At 34.3% G+C, this 13,729-nt stretch overlaps 1 protein-coding gene across 3 annotated transcripts; it reads right to left on the bottom strand.

Annotated features, from left to right (window-relative positions):
• Nucleotides 1-6,305: 6,305 nt before the first annotated feature.
• Nucleotides 6,306-13,368, bottom strand: LOC122252419 (uncharacterized). 3 transcript variants are annotated; one of them, XM_043014915.2, is made up of 6 exons: nt 13,232-13,368; nt 9,720-10,397; nt 9,191-9,464; nt 8,635-8,800; nt 8,213-8,380; nt 6,306-8,027 (listed from the first exon to the last, which is right to left on the bottom strand). In XM_043014915.2, exons 2-6 carry the CDS (start codon nt 10,390-10,392, stop codon nt 7,911-7,913), a joined length of 1,398 nt encoding a protein of 465 aa, XP_042870849.2. In that variant the 5' UTR covers nt 10,393-10,397; nt 13,232-13,368; the 3' UTR covers nt 6,306-7,910. The 3 variants fall into 3 exon arrangements, with proteins under 3 accessions (XP_042870849.2, XP_042870847.2, XP_042870848.2); XM_043014913.2 differs by lacking the exon at nt 13,232-13,368 and adding an exon at nt 13,111-13,199; XM_043014914.2 differs by lacking the exon at nt 13,232-13,368 and adding an exon at nt 12,699-12,848.
• Between the last annotated feature and the right edge of the window lie 361 nt (nt 13,369-13,729).

Below are 13,729 nucleotides of genomic sequence, written 5' to 3'. Positions count from 1 at the left end.
TTAAGCTAAAGATAATTATGATTAAAATTCTTTTAAACAACCAAGGGTCCAGTAGCAGATTATGAGCTTTGTCAATCTGCAGATGGTAATGCATTATAATGTTAATTTTCTTTCAAATATGAAATATGCATGTCTCAAATTAAACTAAAATTAGGAACATTTATCATGATTTTGTATTTGGATATTGAGTGTATTTGAAGTACAATACTTGTGTTGCATCTTAACCCTATGGCGACGGTGTGTCACACTCGTGTGACGCAGCTAAATTCCCGATGCCGGGGCGTCATGCTAGTGTGACGTTTCCAATGCAATATTGCAATGGCCTGGCATATGTGTTTTCGCGTAGCACATGCGCTGTCGGGAAAGGGTTAATAGTATAATATGATTTATCTTGTGATAAGAGGCCTCCTTTATGTGCCAAAGGTGTATATGCACAGTGTAGTAAAATTGTGAGCGCACATAAATCATAGCCAGGTTTCCTAGAGGACTTGGTAGTCCAGTGTGAAACTTGAATACTGTATAAGCCACATTGAACTTTTTTGTGCTATGTGTTGGTACCTGTGATGTTACTTATATTTGGTGCAGAAGTTGCAAGCTGTCCAATATTGAAAATGTGCTATGCAAATGTGTTTATTTTACAAATGTTTGAGTCAATGTAAATGAGAAGGAATAATTGAAGCAGCTTGATATACAAGGTCCTAGGGGGACTTGTAGCTCATATTGGTACTTTTGTTTCAACTTACTCATTGTGATGTGATTAGTTTACTGTCCATTATTGATCAAATGCTGTCTGCTTCATTTATTCATTGGCTTATAAAAATGATGTGTAAACTTAGACAAACCATATTAATGAGAGGGTGCTGATGAAATATATTATTAATAGCATAGTACAATATATTACCAGCAGGATGAAATAAGAAGTGTAATACTGAGAGACTATTATTTAATTCAATTTCTTGTATTAAATTTCTTGTAATCAAGAAGCATCAGATATAGTGAATAGTATTTATATAAAGTTTAATTGAATTCACATTTTATTTGTGCATAGTATAAATCAAGATTCATGGACCTAGTGTTTTCCATGGGCTGACTATGTTAATATATTGGTCACAATTCTTATTTTTCTGTTGAACTGTGGATATCAGTACTTAGTAATGTGTGGTTTTGTAATGACTATGGGTGTTATTTCAATACAGTTTACTGTGTGAAATGTCTAGAATGCTGTGAGTGATTCAGGGCATTTTTGGTGCCATATATATGTATTTCAATTCATAGGAGTGATGCCATATTTAATCAGGTTCTGTTAAAAATACCTGAAGAATGTCTGTAGCTCATAATTGATTGCAATTTTATTCAATATAATTTGTTTGCCATTGTTAAGGATGGGTTTTTGCAAATAACCTCATTAAAATTTTTTGGGTTGTCCAATTGGTACCAGCAATCTGTATTACCAAAATTTGAAAATATCTTTATTGTTGGCTTTCAAGATACCATGTATTCCAGGTACATTGCATAAACATGTTAAATATTTAAATGAAAAGGAATTTCTTGCATTTATAACATTTTTTCTGTCACCCTACCAACTCGCTAGTCAGGGAGCTGTGATTTGTGATTATTTATGTTTATGAGTTTTAAGAGTGAAGTGTTTTTTCCAGATATTAAGCTAAAAAAATATGGTAAACAATGAATTCTAGATCCTTTTAAAATAAGAAAGTAATTGATGTGGATGCTCAGTTCATATTTCAACTTCAGATGTTTTATATGATTATATTAGGATTATTTAAGATCAGGGTCACTATAGCACTTAAGTAAGTGCACTGCAATGGAGCCAGATATCTGAGAAGAAATAGGAGAGAATATTTTCAAAAGAATATGGTAGCTGCAGGTGTGAGAAGTTGGGTTTACATGCAAATATTGTACATATGCACACACATGCACACACACACACACACACACACACACACACACACACACACACACACACACACACACACACACACACACACACACACACACACACACACACACACACACACACACACACACACACACACACACACACACACACACACACACACAACCAACATACACACACACACACACAACCAACATACACACACACACACACACACACACACACACACACACACACACACACACACACACACACACACACACACACACACACACACACACACACACACACACACACACACACACACACACACACACACACACACACACACACACACACACACACACACACACACACACACACAAAAGCACACCATTTCATAGTCCTTGTTTCTCTATGAATTATTAAATGTAATTTAAATGATATGAACATTCATTTATCATGTAAATAACCTACTAAGTAGATGTAGCAGTTACACACGGCTGCTTTGAAACTGATAGAAATTAGAAACAAGAGTATCATAGTTGCTTTCCTAGAACTCAATATTTATTCAAGTTATCAAATGAGTATGATTATACTTGTCAAGAAACAAAATATTAAACTATTGAATATTCATCATCTTCTATAATCAATAGCATATCTTTAGGAATTTCACATATATGTTAGACTTTGAAAGTTAATACTTCCTAATCTAGTTCTTCCTATAATTATATCTTATTGAATTATTTCGGTGATGTGAAATCTATATCTTGAATAGTCTCGGCTTTGAAAATTTGTTGGTGGTAGAGTTTTTTAAAGTGATATTTCGGCACACCATTGGGCTGATTTATGTAGTCCAGTATCAGCATCCTGCCAAAACTCTATTACTATTCTTATTATGGTAAAACTGTATTGTTTATTTGTGTTCATTATTTTGATTGCTATTATGATTCTATTGCACTTATATATGATATGAGACTTCTTGATTACATTGTTGAAACATTTCAGGATAAATGAGTTGCATAATCAGTCTCTTATTAGTATGTCTTTGTTAATTATCTTGTATGAATAGAGGTGAAAACACAGAGCAGACGCCAGTGAAAGAATTATAAAAAAAAAAAAATCAATGACAATTACTTTGGCGCTGGTTCCAATGACTATGAATTTATGAAATTGAAATGTCCAGTGTCTTTCTGTTATTTCTTTTTTTTCCAGTTACCTAATACTGATTTGCATTTTGGGGTACTTTTAGCTCTCTTTTGCTGCAATAAAATGCAAAACCTAGTGAAAGAAGTGAAGAAATCCTGTCCATTATGTAGAGTTAGAGTGCAACAGCACAAAATACTTTTCTGAAGAATATTTGACCCTGTTGCTTCAAGATAATAATGTGGTTCTCTTTAGGATCACCTGTATTACAGCAGTTGAATTTCAACATTTGATGCCCAGTTACCCCCTGACCTTGTAATATGTCCAGCCAGTTGAAAGGTTACATAATACTACAAACTCATGAGGGAAATAAAAGAGAATACTCAGTTATGTTTTTATGCTTTTACCTTGAGTTCTTATAGTCATCTGCAGAGAGTAATAAAAGAAAAAAAAAAGTTTTCTTTTTTGTAGAATCGGCAATATTACCTTACAATCAATTTCATCAGTAGGGTATGTTAAGGTAACAGTTTCTGTAGAATCTGCATTTGCTCATACCACAACACCTACCTTACATATAAGGTAGTGAGAAAAGAGAACATAATGTAAATGGGGACATGACATATTCTGGGTATGTAGACTATTTTACATGAAGATAGAATATCTTTCAATTGAAGTGAAAAACAGGCTGATAGAAATAATCTGCAGCAGTTTTTTTTCCATTAATTGCTTGCTTCTGGTAATATATTTTTTAATCATTTTATAAATAGTATATTGACACAATATTCAGTACCAAATCAATAGTCCTATGTTGGTAGAATTTATATATAATTTACCTCCAAACAGATAGCAAAAAGTCTTTTAAAAGAAAAATTATAGAAAATTATTATTTCTTTTATGTTGCCTTTTCCTTCTCTATTCTCTAAGAGGTCTCTAGGGCACCATGCCAGGCTTAGTTCACCTTGTCCACTCTCATCACAAGCCTTTCTGCTTCCCCAAACGTCATACCAACCCTCCATATTGCCAGCTGCCTGTGAAATGTCAAAATGCCCACAGCTTGAGCCATGGCATTTGTCAACATGTCCAAAGCAATGCCCTAGCCAAATGGAGGATACAAGTTACACATTATCCAGTATTTAGGGGTTCAGGATATTTCAAAATGTGACATTCTGGGTTCAGTCTTAAAAACAAACATTTTGAATGTGACTGAATCTTTTATTTGAAAATGGAAAGGATTATATACAAACAATACAATAAGTAAATTGAGAAACTCTTATATTTCCTAATTACAGAACATAAAAAATTCTAATATACAATGGCATTAATAATATACATTAATTCAGTCATCATAGAATTTTTTTTTCCTCCTTTAACAATGTCATCTCCTCAGATCAGTCCCTAAACTTGTTATCACATTCCAATTATTACATTTTGCATTTTTCACACTGGACACAAAGAAATTATTGTTTTTCACCAATGTCAACTGACATTATTTTAACAAAAAGAAATCTAAAAATAGCTATTTCCATCCTCATGGTTGATATTTGCTTTCAGTGTTAAAATTTGTATTAATACTTTTGTTTCAACCAGTTTAGATAAATTTAAATTTCTCTCTCCCTTATGAAAATGTTACATTATAAGTTAAACTAATACTGCTTACAAAAGAAAAGCACAAAGATCTGTATCAAATATTTAATACTTGAGTTAAAGTTTGTGCTACATAAGGCACATCCGTCTACTGTTTTGGAAAACAAAGACGCTCTGAGCAAACACATGCTAAAATGCCTCTATTGATAAAATGTGCCACCACTAACCACCTTACTCTTCCCATTCATACAATCACACTTTTGCTTCTCTTAATAAGTGGATATAAACAGTTGGTTCCCTCATCTATCTCTTGCTTATATAGTCATCACATATGGAGACGAAGTTGTGTATTGTGCTATACAATGAGAATCTCCTTATTGCAAATTGTCTAACAAATGTTCAGCAAGCCCAATTCTGTGATACAGAAGTGGAAGATTCAACACAAAAAAATGTAAAATATGAATGTAGAATACACAGAAAGTTTGCATATTAAAAATTATAGAAATATTCAAAAATATAAAATAATAAACATCATATATTGCACTCAGCCCAGGTAAATATTGCTGTTTGGTTAAAACCCTCTGTTTAAAGAAAAAGAAAAAAAAAAAAAAAAAAAAAAAAATGGATTTAATATATTTTCATGAAACCTTCATGTCATGGTGATCACTAAATCAATACCATAACAAAACACTATTCAGAGGGAGTCTATTAATGTCCCTACATTTTCAATTCCTGCTTTGAACAAATATTTACACACAATGGAAACCATAATATATTCCTAAACTTTTAATTAATCTAATTGCTGCTTCATTTTTGTATTGCTGTTTGACTGATTAACTTAATATGCCAAATAAAAATGGTTACAGGACATTTAGACAAAAGTCTACCCTATTACCTATTTAGTATTGTTAAATAAAATAGTGCTTTGATAATTGTGCTATTTCAGGAACAAAAATTGTGGCTTCATTTGCATACTATTATAAACACACAACACTTAAGTCCCCACTATTCTTGGGAGCTCTAAGATCTTTGTTCATGTCTAATGGACATGCTGAGCACCGTCAGAGTACTACTTTCAAGGGGTGATTACTGGCTCTTTTTTGTTTGATCGACAGAAAACTTTTGCTCTCACATGTACTTCAATTACAAAAAGACATTGGCAAACTGTTATCTGAGCTCCTATGATGAATATATATGAGTGTTTAATTAACCCTCCCCTTGTCTCTTTTCAATAATTAAACTGATATAACATATTCATCCTAACTAGATTCAAGCTTAATTGAAGATGCAAACTCTATACACATTTTATATACCAAAAAAAAAAAAAAAAAAATATGACAAAGTAAAATTAAAGTACATAAAAAGGATAAAATGTCACACATTCTCTCCTTTTGGGCTTCTAAATGTAATGCACATTTCTACAACTCATAATAATATTAATTTGGCACATTGAAAAGTCTTGCACATTAATATAATTTTCTTTTTTAACCCACACAGGACGGGTGGTACAGCATGTGTACCGCGCATTCAAAAGCCCAGTTGCCGGGCGGCACAGTATTGTGCCGGCCATTCAATTGATTTAGGCCTAATAATTCGAACGCCCCGGCATTTGGACATTCTAGGCTAGAAATCCCCCGTCGGGAATGGGTTAAGAAACAGAATATCAATAAAATACGGATTTCATTACTAGTTCATTTCTTTATTGCACACACAAATTATGCATTCATTTGGAAACAATAATTCTGCCATGCACTTCATATTGATGTAAGAAATTAACAGTACATAAAATAAAAAAAGGTATTATGAATATTATGCAACAATGAGTAAAATAATGAGATGAAATACTTGCAAACAACCAAATAGCTGATCCTCCGACAAACACTCATAATTCCTATGAAGTCAGTCCAATTGTCAAAAGAAGAAGCAGAACACAAAGAAGACGAGGACAAGGAAGAAGACAAGGCGGAGGACAAAGGAGGAGACGAAAAACAAAGTCAAATTTGTCTTGCTTCCTGGAAGAATTCTTTCTCAGCAAAAGCCACACTGCCTTTTGCCTTTGTGAAACCAGTTGTTGTAGTGTGGTGAGAGAGGGTATGATAAGGTAACAGATCAATTCAGACCATTTGGAGCAGGGTATCACTAATCTGAACTTCTAGCTGAAGAAAGTTTTGATTATGATTATGCTTATGAACTAATGCCAGTAACATACATTTCAATAAAATACTAAAGCACTTAGTGAAATTAAAGTTGTAAAAAAAAAATAAATAAATAAATAAAAGTAGTAGTAGTAGTTTAATATTATGATTGATGATAAGAACAATAGTAAAGCTAATAAAAAGAAAAATAAAGATTTTCATAATTATGCTCATCAGTAATATAATAACAATAATGATAAAGATTATAATGATAATAATACTAATAATAATGAGAATATAATAATAAAAATGTACAAAATTACAATTATAATCCTTATAATTATGATAATAATAAAAACAATACAAATAGTGAAAGTAATAGTAATAGTAATAGTAATAATAATAATAATAATAATAATAATAATAATAATAATAATAATAATAATAACAATAATAAAAAAGTTACTAAATAATGACAATAATAACAGTAATAATAATAATAATAATAATGATAATAATAAAAACATTAAGTAGTACCAATAACAATGGTAATAAAACTAATAATAGTAATAATAATTATGACACATGAACCATTCTTGTACTCTTGCCTACCATCAGACATCTTTTCACCTTTGGTGGTGAACAGAACAACAGTGTAAAATCTAACCTTCTGTCACACTTGTTTCTTTTTAGAGAGAGAACTGTCGACTATTTACAGAAACATTTTAAACTCTTCAATTATAAAAGTCAAAGTGTGCATCTCACTCTTTTTTTATATTTTCATTTTCTTTTCCCTTTTATCAATGCAAGTTTTAACTCTGCAGCTTTGGGATCTGTTTGTATACATAAGAAATAATATCACATTACAGTAATACCTATTTACATGCACCTCTTCATTCAGTCCTTAAAAATCACAAGAAACACTTGTCTATTCAACTATTTCCAACAACTGATGCAAACACTTTAGACTAAGCCTATGTACAGGCATAACCATAAGCCAAGGAAAGAGTGAACATTTGAACATCTGCATGATTGACACAATCTTTTTCAAAACACCTTATGCAGAATGTGACAAGATACTGAAAAAAAAGGATGTATATGTGAACATCTCTCAACAGTGACAAATGATAAAATCTATCTCCTAGTCACTGTTACATGTCTTTTAGAGTTTTCCATATATAGACTCCACCAGCAACAGTTCCAACAAGGCAGCACATAAACACTACAGTTTTATAGAGTATATTCATGCCTTGATTCAGCACCACTCCCTGAAAATATGATAAAAAAATATAATATATTACTCACTTATTCATAGCCAATCAATGATTGTTACTTATATACTCTAAATTCATGTTCTATTAAATGCAGAAAGCAACGTATTATGACAATATCATCTCTTAAAAACAAATAATGACACATCCATCCTATTTCCAAACTGAGAAGGTCTACTCACCCAGCCACCAGCCTCCTGGACCCACTTGCAAATGTTATCAACCAAATATCTGAACGACCACTTGAGCAGTACGCTGAGGAACTGCTCTCCACGGTGTCTTACTTGGTTGACGGCAACATCCCCTACAAAGGTGAACAGGGCCACAATGCGTTCTCTTGTGATTCCACCCTGCAATCATAAATGATCTTATTCAATAAATTTCCTTCTCTACTGCATACTTGGTCTATGAGTCCTTGTTGCAACCATTATACAGAGAGATATCTATAAAAAAAGAATAAGAAAAGTGTACCTGGGAATGCATTTTCAATAAAGATTTGGACTCCTTTCACATTTCAACTTACTGGTATGAAAAATACTTCAACATGGACAAATCTACTTTACAGATAAAAAAAATGAAAACAAAAAAAGTAGACTTGACTTACACAAAAAAGTTCCCCACAAAGTTGAAAAAAGTTTTCCATATTGATTGATGCCATGTTGACACTCTCCGCCATGCAGCGTACTCGCCTGCGTTCCTCTGTGTCAGCAAAAGCATCCGCCAACATTCTTAACTCTTGACCAGCCTTTAGCCATTCAGGGTTACTAAAACTATAAAAAGATGAAGAATAATCAAATACCAAATGGAAACTATGGTAACTAGTGGCACATAAAACAAAACATTCAGGAATATACAATATATATTAACAAAATATGATTAATTTTTACTATCTAATTTTCAGAAATCTCTATATTCTTACACAAAACAAATATATGATAATAACACAACATATGGTCTTCTTTGAATAAAATAAAATTTAAAAAAAGACCACAGACTGAATATGCACATATGTAGTAATGTATGATTTAAGTTCATCATGAGACCTAATATAAAAAACAAAAAGTATTGTACCCGAGGGCATATTCCTAATGGACATATTTTTGAAAAAATGTTATGAAATTATGTTTAATAAACCCTCCATACTTCATATTTTGATTTACCCTTTTCTGATGATGTCATTCTCTGGCACAGGCAGATGGTTACGCATAAGCGCATCAGACGTAAAGTTCAGAAGCAACTCTTGTGCCTCCTGTCTGACATTCTCTTGTGTTGGAGGGGGCTGTGGCCCATATCCCCCACCTCTTAAACTTAAAGGAAACCAACCACGTGCTGTATCATGAGCTCCAGTTGGTGCACAGCGAGGAGGATGCCTCTGTTCAATCCACTGATCTTGCTGGGAGGGTAGTCTTGGTAATCTGTCAGGCTGGCTGTAACCTGTTTAATGTACTTTTAGTTTAATGTCTTTATAGGCTGTCACATGCAATCAAATCCTCAGCCATGCAATTTTAATATATAATTAATGACATGTTCAGTTAAATAAGTAAAATCCTTCCTCTTATGGATAAAGCAGATAACCACCACAAGACCCAAAATAAAGCACAGCTTTTATATCTGCATTCCTTAAATAAGCACTTGGATTATTTTAATAGCTAACAATTCATCCAACAATAAAAATTGTGTTACACTTACCAGAAGCGGAGTTAATATTTGGTAGTTGTGGATAGGTCAGCCCACTATCAAATGATGCTGAGGAGAGCGAGAGATCCTCCGACTGATTCCTCCTGTGTGAGAAGCTTCCACTACGTCTCCTTATGGCATATTCATAATTGTAAGGGGCATGGTCATGCTCATCAACACTTGGCTGACTCATTCTTGTGCGTGGCCTGACAGACTGATCTGGTACGAACTGGTGACGACCGTATTCTTGGTGATAGTTAGTGTACTGATCATACTGCTGGTCGTTTGAGTTTTCATCAACATTGTTATTTTCACTGTCTTGTAAAGCTAGTTCATTGAGTTCTTCTACCGACCTGTTGGCATTCTCTCGATATGGAGGTAAAGTTGGCAGTGAAAAATGGTGACCTGCTTGGTGCTCTGGACCTGGAGACCCTGAAGAAGCAGAGGCTGGAGAGAAACTGACACTGTCGGGTGGTGGAGATGAAACTGCGGATACTACATTTTCCTCTGTGGTGCTGCTTGAGGGACTTCTCTGTCCGTCTCCTGTATCTTCTGCTCCTCCTGTGTGTGTGTCACCACCAGGTTGTGCCACTACTGGAGGCTGACGAATTTCGCCAGTGTTTAGGTTTGATGGTCGGGTTATAGAGTTCCCCTCAAGAGGAGTGTCTATAAAGCCCTTGGCCATGGTATCTGTTCAAAATAATTTAACAAGAATTTTGTTAATATAACATTTATCATATCAATCAATACAAGCTAATTTATTTAAAAATAGCAAACACAGAAACAAAAATTGTACAACTATACAGCAAAACCTAACAGGTTGAAAATGAACACATCACTTAACAGAACAGTGTTTCACTTTATGCTCTTATAAGCCAATACCAACAAATATACATAAATTAGCAATCAGCCAAAATCATAAAACACTCCCAAATAAATCAGCCCAAAGCATAAAACACTTGAAATCCAAAGGATACTATTTTACTAATGAAGGACAACTCGCATTCTTGTCATTAGTGAAATATCTTCGTTTCCAACACTGAACAATATCTCCCATATGAAAGGAATAAACATTTATGAATCATTATAAGTATAAATTACCTATATAGATGATGGCCAATTCTAATTTGAGAATGGTTTTCAATAGGTATTCCATAGATAATTATCGATTGTATACCTCAGGGTAGTGAGTATACATCTTCTCCATATAAATACAACCTTGCTAAAATATAAAGCATCTACATAACTTGTATGATACATAATACTTAAAATTAAATTAACTGTATCATCCCATGCACTGGAGAGGTTATTTAGGGAAAACACTGCCATAACACATATAAATGCATTAAGCCTGAAAAAAAGGCAGATATGGATTTTCAACTTGCTTGGCAAGTCTCCAGGCTGGATTTTATTTTAGAGCGAGGCAGCTTCCCATTGTAAATGTAGAGCCATTTTTGTGTGTCTTTCTTGTGTTTTATTGTATTGAGAAATTTATATGTGTCATATGACAGGCTCTATCAATGCTGCAGTTGACTTATATTGTAGTATAGGGTCCATCTTTATACTCAATGTAATAGCAGTATTGTTTTATGCGAGGACAAACACACACTTAATTTTTTTCGTATTTGTGTACTGTCGTGAACGAATGCGAAAAATACAACCATCCACAATAAAGATGACAATACAAAGCATCCCTACTGGCACAGGGGCACATTTTAGACACAGCATGGTTTCAGTCACCTTCCTCTTCTCATTCTAACTGCACATCCTTCATTGCCAGTATTTTAGAGCAAGAGGTTGGCAGCTTGCTGTGTGCCATCTAGTGCTTGCTAGAGACTGTGGATGGGTGCCATTCAAGGCTCTCTCTCCTGCTGGTGCTAGGAGACAGTGGTGACAACTAGGCTTTGGATGTTAGGTGAAACACGTTTGACTAACTGACTATGGCAATTATAGTAATTATGACTGCATTTGTCATCATCACTCACTCAATACTCATAGTACAATAAAGAAACACAGAGATCCAAAATCCCAAAATATCATGCACGTTACTACGCCTGCCATGACATCCGTCTAAAATGGGTTAAAAGCAAAGTATCTAGAAAGCACATTGTTTGCTCAAGAAGTTGCAGGTTATATGCTTTGCTGTATAATACTTTGCTCTATTTTCATGTGAAACTTATCCAAGTTCCAATCACAAAAAACACAATCATCTTCACTACCAGGAATGAAGTTATTGAGGAAGTTAAAACATTAGGCTTCCTCTTCCACAACTCTTCTTGACTAGTGAACAATTCCAGTAGGGTTCACAATTTCCACTATTGGTGAACAAAAACATTATTTCTATTCATGGGTAGTAGCCTAGGCAATTATCCAGATTAGGACTGCATGAGATTGAGCCTAAGATCTAGAGTAGCAGAGATAAAGAATAAATAAAACACTCGCATTAAGTATGAATAAAAACACCACTACCTCAAACATATACATTTTGGCAAGTTATAGCTTGTATACAGCCCTGATGACCAATTATTGAGAAAGGAACGAATTTAGACTTTAGGCTAAAATTTGAGAAAACACTTTCTTCATCTACTGTGGCACATGGCAGCTTTTAGAGGGAATTTTAATGTGCTATTTTTGGAGCATTTAAAATCTACGAAATACAAACCCAAACGCCTAACCTAAGCTTGCCTAACTTTGAAGTTATCCCTGCCAAAGGGAAGCTTCATTTCTCCTGGATACCCACTTTTAAAAGCACTTTGAACTATTTACTCTCTTCTTGGAGATTTTTAATTAGGCAAGTATATATCTGCAAAGATTATTTATAGAATAAATACTATTAGCAATGTATAATCAGTTTAAAAAATAATAAAACAAAGTTGTTGGATCTTGCAAGTTTTTTCGAAAGTTTGAACTATCTTAGCTAACAAGAAAATGCATGGCTAGTACTAGTTAATATATTCCAGTTTGGATTATTACCATATCCTAATTACTTACAAGTTGAACAGTTAGTCTTCATCAGCCTGGGGCATTCCTCTGGCACCAACTTTTGACTGTTGTTTTACACCGACCGGATATTCACTTTCTGTGCTTGCTATACATGTTTTGTTCTTGTCTAGTATACTGCTAGCATCATACGTTTTCATTTCCTCCCACAGTTGTTGTTTTTTACGCTATACTTTACACTTCCAAGCGAAAAGAGTGGCATTCTTTCCGAATCACTTCAAACTTTCAATGGATTTGAATGCAACACAAGCGGGAGCGAAAGCACAATCATCATAACAAGCTGAATTGGAGTTACCTAAAGTAGTTGCAGGCGAATAACTTCAATTCAGATTTCAAAACGTTCTTAACTACCATAGAAACAAAACAAAAAGCAAAGGATGTCCCACGTCCTGGACCCACGAACCTTCCCACTTCTGAAAGCAATTCACCTTCACCTCAGCCACTATTTGCGCTTCTCCACCTGGTCCCCGCCTTCCCGGGGGCGTCATTCAACCCTCACACGCAAAGGAAGTCGCAACACTAACCTTAGAGACGAGATAATGTCATAAATTCTTTCCGGAATGTTTGACAACAGCCTCCCTTCTGCCGATTGTTTACTACCCGCTGCTGCCACCTGTCGGCCGCGCCGCCAAGCGCTGCAGGTTGACACATGCCGAGGCGCCGCGACCGCCGCCGCCGCGACCACGGCGACCACGACCACGGCGACGAAAACACGGCAACGACGCTAGGGGGAACAAGAAGGCAATGGCAGCACCTGCTGCAACATCAGTGGTAAAATAAGAACTATAACAGATGAAATGATTAATAGAATAAGTGCGATGACAGTTTTTAGTAATTACGATAACATTTATGATAACATATAAAATGACAATAAAAATATCTGAATTAAGAGTTACAATAACAACAAACATAGTAATTACAATAACAATTATAATAACAATAATGAAATAATTAATAATCCATTCACGTATCATTTACAGTGCTTATAATAATACTAAAGGTAATCAAAATCCTTAAGACAA

This window comes from Penaeus japonicus, unplaced genomic scaffold (genome assembly GCF_977035675.1).
Source record: "Penaeus japonicus unplaced genomic scaffold, GWHDUDI00000001_assembly GWHDUDI00000025, whole genome shotgun sequence".
NCBI classification, from domain to species: Eukaryota; Metazoa; Arthropoda; class Malacostraca; order Decapoda; family Penaeidae; genus Penaeus; species Penaeus japonicus.
Note: the sequence above shows the minus strand (reverse complement) of the source record. Positions and strands in the feature narration are given on the sequence as shown.

Excerpts from the sequence above, each read along its gene's own strand:
- LOC122252419 (XM_043014913.2), bottom strand. The coding sequence starts at position 13,195 with ATGACGCCCCCGGGAAGGCGGGGACCAGGTGGAGAAGCGCAAATAGTG. Across the intron at positions 9,465-9,719 it reads AAATATTAACTCCGCTTCTG|GTTACAGCCAGCCTGACAGA; the intron begins GTAAGTGTAACA and ends TACATTAAACAG. Across the intron at positions 8,381-8,634 it reads TTTGTGGGGAACTTTTTTGT|GGTGGAATCACAAGAGAACG; the intron begins GTAAGTCAAGTC and ends TTATGATTGCAG.